The sequence below is a fragment of the Prinia subflava genome, chromosome 9 (assembly GCF_021018805.1).
Source record: "Prinia subflava isolate CZ2003 ecotype Zambia chromosome 9, Cam_Psub_1.2, whole genome shotgun sequence".
Lineage (NCBI taxonomy): Eukaryota > Metazoa > Chordata > Aves > Passeriformes > Cisticolidae > Prinia > Prinia subflava.
Window position 1 is genome coordinate 7,393,704 of NC_086255.1, and position 16,630 is coordinate 7,410,333.

Sequence of the window (16,630 nt, forward strand, 5' to 3'; positions counted from 1 at the left end):
ACCACAATAGGAAAGTGGGACTGGTAGGAACTGTTCTATAGGGAGTAATTCAGAAACCAAGAGTAGATGTCAACTTCACCACAATCACACACATTATAAAACCACAGAAACACAGAGCCCTCAGAGAATACTTTGAGCTAACAAGGAATAACATTGCTATGCAAAGCTCACTAATTAACTGCAACCTACACTCAAGTGTAATTTATAAAAAAGATGCTTAGCCTTGTGAGCAGTGAGTCAAAGGAAAAGTTGCAAACAGTTTATATAATGAAAGGCACTGTGTAAAACTGTTCTCTTCTTTGTGCTTACTACACCAAAACTAAATCATCTCAGAATTTATTGTATGCTAACAAGAAAATTATTATTTTTAGTTAAATCCCACAGTTGCAAGCAAACTCCCAAGAGAGCTAATTGCACTTTTAAATGAATATACAACATTTGAATATTATAGCAGGAGCAGTAAATTAACTTCATATTGCTGTTTAATCTATTTTTCAGAGAAATTCAAATCTTCCCTTTCATAATATTTTGCTTACTAGGTCAGTAAAAGCACATCAGAAAAAAATACGAAGTGTCATTTTTCTTTAGTGGGGGAATCTGCAGCCTATCCATTGTGTTTACTTTGGCATTCTCTGGCAGAATTTAATTTATTTTTCATGAACAATACAAACTAGACTTTAAACTGTCGGGGATAATTTTAAAATACTTTTGCAAATTCAACAGTGTTTTGAGTTCATACCACACAAACTTTTGGTGTGTCCCTTTCTTTAGTACCAAATGAACCTTCTTCCTTATCCTTTAAAAGGAGGCAACCTATTGATTTATGGATTAGGAGAAATTATACACCATGAAGTTGGGATAGGGTATGGAGACAATGGCAGCCCCCTCTCTCTGAATCCTTCCAAAGCATCCATGTATTATTCTGAACATGATAAAGAAATTGTCCTAAATTTGTCCCAGAAGAAGGACTTTGTGTATTAGGAAACAATTTTTAAAAATCACATGGTATTATTAACAATAAAGAATGCTGAAGTCCTTCAGGCTGTAGATTTACTGGTACTATTTGACAGTTTTTAAAATACACAACAGCTACCTAAGTTGCTTTTCTTTTCTCAGCATACGAATACCAAACAAGGAGATAAAGTCAGAATCATATTCTTATTTCCAAATGCTGATCTGACACATCCATTAATCCTGAAAAGTTTTTTGTTTTCAGGTGAAACTGAAATATGTTTTCTTTCACAGTCTAAAGATTTCAAAGCCTCCAACATTAACCACCCAAGTCAAACTCTATGGCAGATAATAGAGATTAAAACCACAGTGTTCACCTTAGAGCAGCTCTGACTCCATTTGTGAACTCCTCACCAGCACCTGTTACAGAAAGCCATCTAAAATGAAATCTCACTCTTTGAATCATTATGATTGCAGTTTGAGAGGGAAAGGCAGGCAAAAGAAGATCAAGAAGTTTCAGAAAGCCTCTGTCACACCTGACAACACATTTAGGATGTATCACACTGAGTAAATACAGCTGGACAGATAGATATGAATGAAAAAAAATCTTTTTTTCCTAAGTGCCATTGAAAACACCAGGATAATTCATGGCAGAATTTCATTAGAGGTTCTGACAGCTAAATGATTGTTTAATCCTAGATAGCTTTTTAAAAGTGTATACATTTGTCTACAATTGCTTAAACTGTATTTCAGGTATCTCAAATTTACATCACTACATTGGCTCAGGATGTACTTCATTTAAATAAAGATATGCTCAGCAGGATGTCACCTTGCAGAAGTTTTAAGCTCTGAAATGTAACAAAAATCTTGCCTCCAAACACTAAAAAAAGCTATTTCTCATCTAAACCTCAAGCCAGTCAGGCAAAATCAGTCATATCAATAGTCTATCACACACTATTAGATTCGAAGGCATCCTGTGCAGTATTTTAATAGAAATCAGGGGAAAGGAAAGCAAAAAGGAAAAAAGGTGATAAAATAAATAACCATAGCAATTATGTTGACAACATCATTTTGTTGTTGTTTTTGTTTCAATTACATTTTCAACATTAACTCATCAAAGAGTGGACAGACAGAATGCGTTTCAAGGCTGCAATAAATTCAATATCAGGGAAGAACTGCTGACATGGAATGATTTCACTACTTCATTAGCAAAAACCAGAAAAGAAGTGTTTTTCTAGTAAAAAATATTTTCTCTGTCCAGTTCTTATATTTACTTGGAAAAAACCCCACAAAATCCTTATGTTTGAATCTGCATTTTGCAGTGGAATGCTAAAAAGAATAATAGAATATTTTTGTCCACAATATATATCCCTAACCTCTTGCTCTCAGATTCAGTAATAACATAAAGGCAATCCTTAACTGCTTTCTCCTTTGAATGATCTCAATTCATCTGCAGCATAACAACTTTTTAAATCACATACTACTTGGATATAAGCTTTAATTATTTTCCACAGTTATCTTTCATTTTCCTGTAACTGTAAAATCCAAACCTACTTAAAAATTTGAGGATTTTATACAGACAAAGTGCTGCATTTTCTACAAAACTAAACACACACCCCCAAAAATGTCCCTTGCTAAAAACAACTGATTTGCTTATAAAAATCAGAATCACATTCTGTTAGGTATCCCATCTGAGTGTACACTGCTGGGTTTCATATTTCTGAGCATTCTCACATTTCATATACTTTAACCAGTGATGTTTAAACACAGCAGTAAGCGTTTGAATATTTAACTGCTGAAAAATTGAACCTGACCACCCAGGGACAGGTAATTTTTCTTCCCTTCTCTTGTCCCACAGTTAATAAAAGTAATATGGATCATTTTCCTAAGGAATATTCTGGTAGTAGCTTGCTGCATTTGCCAGAGGCATGGAAGTTTTCAGCTTGCTCTCTCTCTTTCTCCCTCCACCATTATTAGAGAAAGCTAATTAGCTCCAGCTAATGCCAGTGCTGCTGTGCAGGGACTTGCTACATGTTTTACATACTAGTGCAGCTCCTCTGTGACCCTTTGATCCCACAAACCCAGAGGAAATTGGCTTTTCTGGAGAGGTTACACCTGTACTGGTGCATGGGGTTATGTGTCCCTGTTGCTGGACCCTGCCTTTGCCTGTGCTCAATTTCAGGATTAACTCAGTCACAGCTGAAACCAGGACACAAAATCAGTTTTCCAGCCATTCTCTTGAGCAAATACTCTCTTCCAAGTAAATAGTAACTTCTAGCATTTAAGTCTGGTAAGAGGAAACTTGGGAGCTGCTGTGTGATTTGTTTTAAATATGAGATTTCCTTAATATCCTACACGTGACTTAGACAGCTCTTTAGCACCATTCAGCACATTTCTTTGAAGGCATAAACTCTCCTTTCTTTGGACAAAATCCTAGATGAGATTTCTCAAAGCAAATTTGTTTCACATAAGCACCAGTTACAATTCCTCGAGTTACCTGAAGTGTGTACTTCTGTATTTCATCCAGAACAAATTCCACTTCTTTTGAGGTTGTTAATGAGGCAAGATTTCCACTCAAATTGTAGCAGTACAGTTTGGCATTGTCGTAGCTCTCCCGACTGGAGTTTATGTGGAGGCAGGCATCTCCAATGTGATTCCATCTTTCTCCACACAGGTGAGCTGGTGCAAAAAGCATACGATTAAAGCTGATTCAAAAGAAATCTTTAAAAAACCCAAGGGAGTCTGAATTTTATCTTCCCTAGATCATAAATCAAAATGCATCCCACACTCAATTTCCCTTCACATCACATAAATTCTGAAATACCAAGTATCTTCATACAGAATAGTGTATTGCTATGGAAAGAAAATTCTGATTTAAAAAACAATTGTAAAATACATGCTAAGTTTCAGCATAATATTTTTAAGCCATTATTTCTTTCTTTTACTCAGAACAGAGCACAACTAAATATTAAGATTAGAATATGGACATAAATAATAGTTTCAATAACTCCTTTTACTTAAATGTTATGTAGATTTCAAAACCTAATAACTGTCCTAGAATTAAGAGATCACAACTTTACACTATCCTTGTTTTATCATATCTTTGCAGGTATGTTTGCTTAAATACTAATGCAGTTCAAATGATAGAAAATTCAGGTAACATCTCAGAAAGTATTTCTCTTCAATATTTTACAGCATTACTCAGACTCAGATAACTATTAAAAGATAGGTACGAGCAACTGTTATGGTCAATCTAAAAAGATTACATAAATACAGTTTTGAACTGCAGAAAAGTTATTTAATGAATCATCTCTGTTAAAGTGTTCATTAACTTCATCTGGACATAATGATCAAATGAAAAGGGTTCTGACATTTAACTGCATATATGTAGTTATGAATATAAATTAAAAAATAAATACTATTTCAGAATAGAAATACTATTTCAGGATGTTAACAGTCACCTTCTGAGAATATTTCATATTAGCATTTAAATATTTACTGCTTTCACAGTAGTACCAACATTAGACAATCAAGAGACTAGATCTTGGGCTGTATCTGCACAGGAAAATTGAAGTATAATTGAATTATAACTTTTAAGGTAAAAGCCCAGCTATCAAAAGTAACAATGTCAGTGTCCATGTGACAGTAAAACCCCCAGTATGAGCACTCAGCTCTGCACTCAGTGCTCCCCACAGGCCAGAGCTCACCACTGCTTGTGCAGAGGCACATGTCACTGTGCCCTCACTAATGTCATCACCTCCCCTAACACCATTAAAGGCAGCACTGATACCCCAGCCAGGGCTGTGACCACACCTGGCTCCACCTGGATTAAAGGCACCACTGATACCCCAAGCAGGGCTGTGATCACATCTGGCTTCACCTGGATTAAAGGCAGCACTGATACCCCAGGCAGGGCTGTGATCACACCTGGCTTCACCTGCATTAAAGGCAGCACTGATACCCCAGCCAGGGCTGTGATCACACCTGGCTTCACCTGGACGGGCACAGCCAGGCCAGGAGCGAGCACAGATAAAACAAATCCACGTCTGCTCATGAACAAACGTTCTCTCCAAGGACAGGGGAGATCTCCCCAGCTGTGAGCAGCAGTGTGCCTTACCAGGGAGGGCCTGGCACTCCTGCTGCCGCTGGTCCCACTGGCAGTTCAGGTGCAGGGAGCAGCTCTTGCAGCTCGTCAGTTTGTTGCAGATCTGCTCGTTCCTCACGTGACATTTCGTGTAGTTCTTCACCGACTGTAAAAGTAAACAGACAAAGCAGCATCTCAAGCATACATCTGTTAAAAGAAGAGAAGTCAAAACTGAAATGCAGAGGAGGTGGATGGCTCCCAGAAACTCGTGGCCACCTGAAGGCTAGGCTGAATTTAAGCTGCTTATCTAGAATCCTTTACAAGATGCAGAATGCAACACTGGAGCACAAATCATTCCACTTGTTCTACACAACTATGAGTGTCAAATTGAAGAGGCCAATTCCATGTAGAGACAGCAGGAAGAGCTAAACTAAACTAAATAATTATTTCTTAGATAGTTTAGGGTTACCACTAAATTATTTCATCTTATGAAGGTTAAAGCAAGAAAAATAGTCAAACAACATTAAAAAATTGCATATGGTGGAAAATAATTACATATAACTGACCGAAGGTGCAAGAACACGCTCCACACATGGCATAAAACCAGGGATAACTTCATTCCTTTGGTACCTTAGTCTACAAGAAAAGCAGTAAACACTGAAGGAATTATAACCTGAGAGATTTTATTGAGTTTGGGTTTTTTCCCTTAAAACTGAGGTCTTCCAAGTTAGACATTTTGAATACAAATCTTTCTTCTCTCTGCATAGTACTTTTAATTAAGACATTGTATTGATACTTTACTTAATGAACTGCCCTAAATCCTCAGCCAATTCACCAGCTCACCTATAAGGCTCTCTCTACCAACTCAATTTCAAGGTAATAATTAAAAGTAAGTCCTAATGCAAGACAGCTTTATACTCACAGAACAGTTGAGATTGGAAGGGACCTCTGGGAGTCCCTCTTGTCAAACCCTAACAAGTCTTGTCTCTCTTAAACAACCAAAGATTAAATTAATACATGGCAGCAAAAATGGACTGCATTTGGATAGCAAATACATGATTTATTGACAATGTTGGTTGCTTTCCTTTCTAATAGTCTCCTGGAGTATGATTAAACAACTTATAAAGAGACTGCATGACAATAAGTCACACAGTGGTTGGTACTGGAATACAGCAGTGACAGAGAAGGGGGGAGAAAAGCTGTCTCCTTTCATTTGTGTTTTTTAATCTTGAAATAATGCATTTGTGAAAGTGAGTTCTCAGTCTCACACAGAACCAACTTTATTCCTGCTGAACAACACTGCTGTTGAGGGACCAGAGAAACAGGTCTAGGTGCAGGCATCTACACCACAACACAAAACAGAGCCAAAGGCAATGCCAGCAAGTAACAGACTGTCTATCTAGGCCAAAAATGCATAAAACAGTAAAGCAGAAAAAAAATCTTGTGTACAAACCCACATTTAGTTCCACTTCGTCATAAAACATATTCACAAAACTGCCTGAGAGATGCTTTAAAGTGAAATTTAGAGCACCAGTAACCACCATCTGCTCATTTACAATAGCTCAACTAATACTCACTTTTAACACTTCATTTTGACATACCCTTAAGCAGTCAGATTTCTTTTTTAAATTATATATTCTTCAGTGGTATTACACACAGATTACAATTTTCCACCTAAGCTGAGATATTTGTTCTATTACTTTCTAATCATGAAGCTTGTTGTGTGCTGGTTATTTAATGTTTAAAATGAAATTCAAAGTACTAGTGACTGTTCTATAATAATGTTCTTTGTTGTATTCCCTTATTCCCAGCATTTATTTCCCTTAAATCCAATTTAAACACTGCTTGCCTGAAAATCTCATTAGTTCAATGTAGATGTGAATCCAACAGGTAATTCATATTAACACAATATTAAGGTTATAACTTAAACTACCAAACCCAATGAAATTCAGAAAGATGACAGTCCATCTGTTACAGAACTTCTATATTGCTGTAGGATATTTATAATGTTTACACACCAAAGCATGAGTAAATCATGTTATGTATAAAACCTCCCTCATGTCTGATTTACTTAGATTTTTTAAGTACTGATCCTGATACAGTAGTATATAGACAGACTTATGAACTGTAGTGATTTTCTGAATATTTACTGGAGAATGAAAATACTACAGTAGTTTATCTTAGAATTTCAGAAATTGCTATTAAATTACGTACCTCTCTCCTCCTCCTGGATTTTTCAGGTTAACAGTATAACCTTGTCTAGTTTGCCTAGTGTAAACGTAAATTATTAATTTATAGATTTGCTATTATTTTCATGAAGCTACTCTCAAAACTTGCTTCTGTGTACTTCTTACTCATAAATTTTCTTTATTACTTCCAAGATAAATTTGATTCTATTCATATTTTCTTCTACTACTTTATGTATTTCCTCTTGACTATTCTTTGAATTCCTCAAATGTAGGCAGACTGATGTGACTACTATTATTGGTATTAGTGTATCATCCAAGGACTCCCATTGTGAAAGAAGGAGCTTTCTGGAAGCCATGCAAACATTACAAAAAACCACAAGGATTCTTGTCTTTAAGCCACTGTGTAGACATATTTAATAATGTAGGACTATAGGTGTCTTTCAAGCCTCCTCTACTATCCCATTTCCTTAGCAAAACACTCTTTATCATTCCCTTCATGGATTTGACAATGTTTGGTTGATGTTGCCACACTCAGATAAAGAACACTCTTAAATCACACACCAATCTGTATTTAGGTGACTGTCATCAGCTGGGGCTTTATTGTACTGCACATGTGGGGACCAACACAAGAATTTCAGAGCCTGCTCCTGGCAGTAAGAGCGTGTTCCTCTCAGTCAAGGAGGAAACATCTCCCTGTTGCAGGAACATGCCCCATTTGGAGCTTCTGAAGGCAATGACGTTTTCAAACATGCAATACTGGGTGGAGGCAGAAATAAAACAATTCAGCTGTGCCTCAACATACTAAGGCTCTCTTTAAGGCCACTTCATCAATTCTTTTTTTCTCTTCAGAAATTGAACAAAATTGACAAAGTAAATTTTCTTACTCTGAAATTCAATCTCTGGTCTTCCTCAGTAAAGAAAACTGCATTTTGTTGCAATCAGTCAGCCCTCTCCAGCAATTTACCATTTTATTTGGTCAAGTACAAGAAGATTTTGCTTTCATGGAGGAGCTTACTCTTCCATAGTACTACTTCATGAAAAATGACACCTTGTAAAGGTGCAACAATCTGAAATGAAATTCATCTCTCCCAAAAAGACTTTCTGGTTTTTGTGGGGGTTTTTTTTCTTTTTTTGATAAAGACTTGTTTCTATTACAAAATACAGTCAACTTTCTGCACAACGTGATCAGCAGCAAGGGAGTATCATTTTCATGGGATGTGAGATAAAGCATTTTATGTGCAGACATGGAGAGTGAACACAGTTTCATAACCATATTAAGCAGGTATGAGTATGATATACATGATTTATGTGATCTATACCTTGATGATGCACGAGTCTGTGCAGCAGGGGAATGCAGTGTCCTGTAACACGCTGGCTCACACCAGAGGGTGAGCACAGGCAGGTCTCTGTGCATCATCAGTGTGTCACCACTGCTCATGAAGCCCATCTGTCCAACTAGAGTTATTTCAGGGAAATATTCATATTTTACAGGCCTTCCACTCAGCAGAGTAGCCACTGCTTTGCAGATATGTGTGACCATGAGGCCAATGCCAAACTGGTTGACAGCACGTCTTTAGAAAACTGGCCAGTTTCCATGAGGCAACAGCAGCAGATTCTAAAATATTATTGTCTGTCTCATCTGGAGTTCTATGATCTAAGTCATAAATGAAGGCCTTTGTACAGCTGCAAAGGCTCCTTCTGATGTTCCTAAGTCTACAGCTTATTATCCCATATTACCATCACAGTGCTGTCACAACATTTTCATTTGTGGGCCTAGTTGAGAAGCAGCAGTCTATGAAAATGGATAATCAGCCTGATCCATTCTGGTTTTCCACACGGTGCCATTCTGCTGATGCTATTTTGGTGGGTTTATACTGAAGCTGCATGATTCTGCCTCCATCATCTCACAGCCAATAGACTAATTTTGCAACAGCCACCTTCCATTTATGACAGCATCTCTTTCCAGAAATCATTTTGATGCATTTTTGCTACCCCATTCTTCAGTAACTACACTAACAGCCTTTGCTATCCACTTCAAACCCTGAATAAAAGACAGGAAACCATACAGAGCAGACTCGTTTGCTAATTAAGCTGACAATCTTAGCCATGAAAGGTTGTCAAAGAAGGACACTGAACCAAGAAGCTTGTGTTAAAATACCTAGTGCTCCACATTTATTAGGGATCATTTATTAGGAATGAAGATGCTCTGCTCCTTAGCAACTATTCCTTGTTCAAGGGCTGAAAACCAGGGTTAGGAAATTAGCACCTAATAGAGAACAAAGTGTCAGGAAAAGAAGGGCCCTTGACGATCACAAAGGAAACCAACCATTAGTGCCTGGAATGTGAAATCCCTCTGACAGACTTATAACATGGCTACTGATGAATTTGTGTCTGCACTGCTTTTATTAGTAGTGACTAGTTACAAATGCCAGTGATTAGAGCTGGCTGTGCTCACTCTGATCAGCAAGATTTGAGTCACAGTCGATCCAATTCACACCTTAATTTGTCTGGAAAACAAGATTGATTTGCATCAGGTTGAAGCCAGAGAGCAAGATGCTTTTACTAATGAAAGTACAAAGAAAAGATTTTGAACTCAAGTACAGCCAGGTGTCTGTGGATGGCTGAAAAATGTAAGGAGGCAAAATTTATAAAGCTGAAATACTATTATAAGCTTGACAAAAATCAAATGAACAAGCAAGAGATGCAGCAGCTGGCGAACAACAACATAAAGTATAAAACATGGCAGTAGGCAATATTAAAAAGAAAAAACTATTAACTTGCATGAATCTATGTGACCTGATTGCTTGTACTTAAAAAGATCAGAACCAAATCATCACAAGGCAGTGGACCTCATAGTTACAGAAGCTCATACTCCTTTAATGAGATGACAAGTGACTCCATGACAAATAAAACCATTTCTGTGATGATGAATGATCAGAAGACCATGACTAATGAGACTGGCCTGGTCCTGTTTGAAAGGGAAAAAACCAAACAGCAACCTTGATGGGATTCCATGGGTTCTGCCTGTCTACTGTATATCACATATGCACAAAGTTAATAACGACTCTGTGACTTTTCACATGTCATTAATTAGGGGATAACAATATTTGTCTTAAGAAATACATAGTAGGCAACACAATCCTGAAGAAGATTTGTTTTACCCTGAAATAGATTTTTTTTTTTGCTGCGATCCAACTCCGCCTGCTGCAACACTTTTAGTCCAAAACCCTGGCAAACAAGTTTGCGTTGAAAACAAGCAACAACCAGTCTGGTAAACGTGGAGAAGGGAAAGTGCCACGCTCAGGTCTGCAGGGACTCACCATGCTGCAGTTACTGCTGGCTGAAATGCACTTCTTGTCGTCGCACCACTGGCAGCCGTTGGTGTTGGCGGTGCAGCTGGCGCAGTCGGCGTAGCGGTAACATCTGTCGTCCGCGGCAGCTGCCACACAAACCAAACAGACACGTCCCACACAGGGACAATAATGCCACGTTCTAAACACTTCCTCTGAGCTTTTCCTCTTACAGCCTTCATCTCAGCTCTAGCCATTCATAAGGCTTTGAGCTACTGTAGGAAATTAATTCTATTCAGTTAATAGGATTTACTGCTTTAAAAATTCCTTTAGTAACAACTGTATTTGAAGGTTCGTAAGTCTCATATCAGCTGAAGGAATATTCACTGATTTACAGTATGCAAGCTCTCTTAGCACAATGCCAAAATTAGGAGTAGGAAAAACTTTTTACAATTATTTTCCCTTCACTCTTTTAACATGGAAGGAAGATTCTCTCCAAATGTAGGATTCTATAAAAAATAATAGATGGCTACACAAGAAGACAAGATCAAAACAGTAAATAAAACTGAGACAGATATGAGCAATACATGGACATTTTAAATCTTTGTAAATTAATTTATAAACCTAATAATGACTGGTAAGTTAAAGCTCTGTCCTTTATCTACAAAAAGTATTTGAAAAAGAGTCAGTGTTATATTCTTAATAATGGGACTTGGACTAAAATTTAAGTTATGTAAAATCATTTAGGACATAAATTATTACTTCTGTTTAAAAGAGGCAAATATTTTAAAAATCATCATGATGCAAAATAGGAAAATTTGTACCATCTTCTACACTGATTACCCTGTGTAGTTCCTGTTTGGTTTGGCTCTTTAGTTTCAGCTAAAAGGATCTCTTGCCAGGGAAGTCTTGTTATCCAAGAATTGGTCTTTTGAAAAGCACTAAAATTTCTGCTTATTCTTTAACATTGACCATGAGCAGTTTCTCAGATGATACTCTCAACCAAGTAACAACTGAGCCAAGAATATAAAAGAATATATGAAAAACTGGCTTTGGGCAAAAAATTAACACCCAAAATTGTAGGAATGTGACAGCAGTGAAACAGTGCCGTTCACACAACTTCTTCAGAACTAAAATTACACAGACCTCATCTCTTCCAAGTTGAGCTGTACTTCATTTCCACTGCAGCACCTGTACTTTAGAAACTGCTCCAACTTTTTTATTTTCCTTCAGCCTGTCTGGGCTTTGTTTTGTTTGGCTTTTATAAATACCTGTTGCTATGATCAGCTTTTTACAAGATCCACTTTTATCTGTATTACCTATGAATTTAATGCCACAAGATTTTTTTTTTTATATATAGATGAAACTTTCTAGACTGTAGATCTCTAAAAGTTCTGAAAAGGTACAAAACCCATTTTACAGAAAACTGAACCTGGATAACGTTTTTGTTCTATCATGTACCTATTTTTTTTTTTGAGTTTGTGACTTTATAGCCAGTCTAGAAACAAGTAAAAGCTATCAGAAAAATAAAATGTCTTGAAGTGCTGATTAATAGCAATGCTAGTAACTTTTCAACAAACATTAAACACAGACTGGCAGTTTAATTGTACAGCAGTTTGTACACACAGCACACAGCCAAAGTTTGGGAAGAAATTCTACACTGTGCTGAAAGGAAAGATGCACAGAAAAAATAGTAGGTGCATGTAGCAGGGATAAATATTCTGTTCATGTGACATATAAGAACAACACTTTCACAAGCAATTTATTTGTGACAAGCCGAAGTGCTTAGGAATAGGTTGGAACAGTTATTCATAACAGTAAATTGCTGTTTCATACAATACACCCATCACAATGCCACAGAGAAATTCATATGACAAACTTGAACCCATCTGACACACTGCAAAGGGCTTGTTTGCCTCAGGGTTTTTTTTTCCAGCTGTGCCTGTATTGTATTTTTCTGTACAAATGCCCCTGTCTCATAGGTAGTCTGCTTGAAGCAGTGCTGCTTTCCTCTCGTATTGGTACATACAGGTGTGGGAGTGCCATATGTCCATAACACCAGGAATCACTTGCAGTGCCCATTTGTGCTCTCACTGCTGTTCCACTCTCCCACAGCACCTTGCTCTTTTGCATCTACTCCCCTGCACGCAGAATGCAAAAGATTCCACAATGGAATGATTTTTTTTTAATGGTCTATATATCTCTTGTACTGGGTATTCTCACAGGGGAACACTTAAGATCCCAGTCACCACTTCCACAAGGTTTCTTCTTTGAGGGTTGCCCACCTCCATCTCCTACACTGCATTACAAACCTGACTAGAATTCACTTACCTGTTTTCTTGGGACATTTTGCTCTAAGGATATTATTAGCATGTCCAGATTCCCAAGATTCACAATGTTTCTTGTTCCACAGACACCTTATTCCTGGACGGGCATTTTTGCACAGCTCTTCATCTCTGAATGCTTCACAGTTGGGAGGCTTGTACACGAGGATGTCATTCAACAGAACACTTGAAAAACCCCCAAATATATACATGGACCTATGGGGAAAAAGCAAGGAAATTTAACTGTTATTGTAGACACATTTTCTTGATTTCTTATCTGCCTTGATATAAAATTCAAAACCCACGAAGTATTATAAAAAAAAAGATCTTATTCTTTCTCTAATAAAGACTCTATCAGTGGTTCCTTTATTGATTACTTTTTCAATTTATTTCTCCATGGAAGTTGAGACTAACAAAACATTGCTGAAAGCTCCCTGTGCTGTATGTATTATGGAGTGGCATATCCCAAATGTCTGGAAAATGAATGAAGAGCCTTGGAAGAACGCACTGAATTTTACAGTTAGATATTGAGAACAGAGCATGAAATACTGGCCTGCAGAAAACAAGAACACTCTTTTCAAGACAGGCAGCAACAATTGGCAAGATGGATATTTCTTTTTTGTAACATTTCTGGTGCAGTAGCTGCTGACACAGGAACCAAAAGACTAAACCTGAATCCTCGCTGTTCTCATTAAAACTAAGAGCAGTCTCAGGTAAAAGACAGTAACAGAAAACCTCTGTATCTGTTGTAGATATACTCTTAAAACAGAATTAATCACAGAGTTACCAATAGCAGAAATCTGGAGAGTCTCTTGTATTGCACTGTTTTGGTACCAAAAACCCTACCAAAAACACCACTAAGTTCTTTAAAAAAAAAAAAAAAAAGGCATTTTTACTGTAATTCATGGAAAATGACAGTTCTCAAAGGATCAGACATGGTTTAGATGGCATGAAACACATAAAACATAATGAAAAACTATCAGATGCTGAATTCATTAATTCCAAGCAATTTTGTCTTAATAAATAAGCCTGTTCATTGATTAATGTCAAGTGTTCTGTGTACATACTTACAATTTAGTGCTATTTTTATGAAAAGCAGTCACACTCTTATTTGCAGCATTACTCATTACCTCATTTCTGACCTATACAGGATCTTATATAGAGGATCCATAAGTACTGACTTTATTGATGTGATGAATAACGTAGAAAAGGTACCATGATCTGTAGCACTGCAACTTCAGATACTTGGCCAGTTGACAATCAGCAAAGCAAAAGCTGAGACAACTAAACAATACACATTTATTTAAACCTGATTATCCTGACTATTGTTTTCTACAACTTTTCCAACATAGTATCATCTACTTGCTGGCAGGCTTTTCATCCTTCAGGTGGTAAAGATGATAACTGTATCAGTATCATGAAAATCTTCCCTTTTTCCATGGTTATTTTATGATTGTAGAAGAATGAAGAATTATAGTGTACTGCAAAGAGAAAAAGATTTCTCCCATCACACCTAAGTGAGGGTTATAGTTGGTACCAAGTATCAAATTCAGTGTAGCCCTAAATACTGAGAAAACACCTCAGTATGCTGGAACATTCACCTAAACTGCCACTGAACAGATCCCACAGCCTGGCAGACTGGGGATCTGCTGTACTGATTAACTGATGAGCACTGCTTTCCCTTTCAATAAGTTCTGTTATTCAACCATACTCCACTTAGGTGTGATTTCTGCTACAGTTTTTTCCTTCAGAAAAATGGCAAGGAAAATTTGAGACACTTCATTTACCCATTACTGACAACAGCAGTGTGACCAAATCTGTTGACATCTCTATGCAGATTAGGTTTTGGTAAAATCTTCCATTCATCACAAGCTGAAAGACAAAACACCAAGCATAAATCAAATTATTTGAAAAGTTTTCAGCAAAATACATGTGAAGTATATTTTAACTACTCAAGGATAAACCAACAAGTTACTCCTTTTTAAGATAAACGATCACTCCTCCAGTTGTGTGTCCCATTTCATTATTGTCTTACTTTAGGTATCTTGATTTAAGTATGCTACTAATGACTTTCCACATACTTGAAAGATCCTGTTGTATCAGGATCTCCACATGAAATTAATTATTCAAGCACATTTCTTTGAGAACTGCTGTACACAAACATGGTTTCAGTGCAGTTTAATTTTTCTTTCCTGACTAGGGTTTTAATTCTTTAGAACAATTACTCCTTCCTTCTACTAATAATAGAATAGTCCCATAATAATAGAAATAGGGAGCACCTACAGTTTGAAACTTCAAGGAAATCCCTATGAAGTGGAGTAGGGAAAGTACTTTTCTACAGAGCAAGCAAAACATTCCTAGAATTTAGCATCATTATAGGTTTTAGAGACAGGTAGGGCAAACTTTCAGGAAAACTGTAACCCTAATATGAAAGTTTTCTCTTGAAAAAAAAATCTGCTATACACACAAAGATAAGGATTACATCCGATGTTGAAAAGGAGTTGAAGGGGAAGAGGCCTCTTCAGTTTATTCGAAATAAAAGCACAGCTTTATTTACTCATATAGACACTTCATTTTAAGCCAGAGGTCATCATCTTGGGCACTAAGGAAAAAAAAAGTATCTATTTGCTCAGAACACTCTCCATAATACAGAGAAGTGGATAGAGTACTGCCTGCAGAAGCTGCAGAGTCAGAGTCAGTAACACAAGGAAGAAGTGTCCTAGAACGATCAACAATTAGAAAAGATTGCTGGCAGACAGCAAGACTGCTGGGAACACATCTGAAAGCTGTTTCCAGAGTCTTAGTGTAAAAAAGGTTATACATAATAGTGCTGAGTTCATTTACTTGTAAGATTCTAATGACAGTCACATCTAAAGAAGGTGTATGTACTTAATATTAAAATCTGTGATAATTTATGCAAGTTATGGATATGGTTAAAAAAATAAAGAAATTCCACCATCAGACCACATATTTCCAAAAAAGATTAAAAAATAAAGAAAAATATATTAAAAAAAAAAGCCAAAACCAAACCCCAAAAAATCATCCTCTCTCCTGTAAGGGACTTAGAGACCACAATTGTCTCAAACACTGTTAGGATCAGAGAAAGCCTTTGCCCTGGAGATAAGCACAGAATGGGACTGTCTCTGGGCCTGGCAGTCTGCATAGCACATCCTGGGAAATGCATCCAGACAAAAATTCCCACTGTGGCAAATAAAGATCTGTCTCTCTCTCAGTCTAGTTGATCTCCTTGTCCCTTCCCTGCCTCTTTTCGTCTCTCCCTCCCTCACATTTACTATTAAATAAAATCTGTGCTATTGGCCTGGGCATATGGTCTTTTTGCACCTTAATTTGGGTAGAGGCATCTCTCAATATTCAGATCATAACACCTCAATCCTCAGCTTAAAAAACCAGAAATGTATATTACAAGATCCAGGAGGAACAAACTGTCTTCCAGGCTGATCTTGTTCCCACTGTCAGAACAGTTCAACTCTGCCAGTGCTGCTGTTCTGGCACTTCTAATGTAGGAAATAATTCACAGCAGAAAATTATTGACAGCAGCACCTCGTGCAGGCAGCACCCTGTTAGCAAAGCACGCTGGAACACCTCGGTGCAAGGTCACACGAGGAGGGACTGGGAATCCTGGGGGGATGGATAGGGCGGCACAGCTACGGCAAGCAGCCCCGCTCAATCAGCTCAGCCTTCCACAGAATCCCAGCCTGAGCCCATAAAGACAGCCAGTGTGAGACCGTGGCTGTGATAAATAAATCAATTACCTCTGCATAGACTGGAAAC

General features: G+C 37.4%; 1 protein-coding gene across 3 annotated transcripts in view; it reads right to left on the reverse strand.

The window, feature by feature from the left end:
• Window positions 1-16,630, reverse strand: part of ATRNL1 (attractin like 1) — a 425,861-nt gene that overhangs the window by 326,179 nt on the left and 83,052 nt on the right. For all 3 annotated transcript variants that reach the window (XM_063405246.1, XM_063405245.1, XM_063405247.1), the window contains exons 11-15: window positions 14,626-14,710; window positions 12,846-13,054; window positions 10,545-10,663; window positions 5,069-5,201; window positions 3,449-3,630 (exon numbers count right to left, since the gene is read on the reverse strand). In XM_063405246.1, the coding sequence (XP_063261316.1) occupies window positions 3,449-3,630; window positions 5,069-5,201; window positions 10,545-10,663; window positions 12,846-13,054; window positions 14,626-14,710 (728 nt within the window). The remainder of the gene's footprint in view (window positions 1-3,448; window positions 3,631-5,068; window positions 5,202-10,544; window positions 10,664-12,845; window positions 13,055-14,625; window positions 14,711-16,630) is intronic.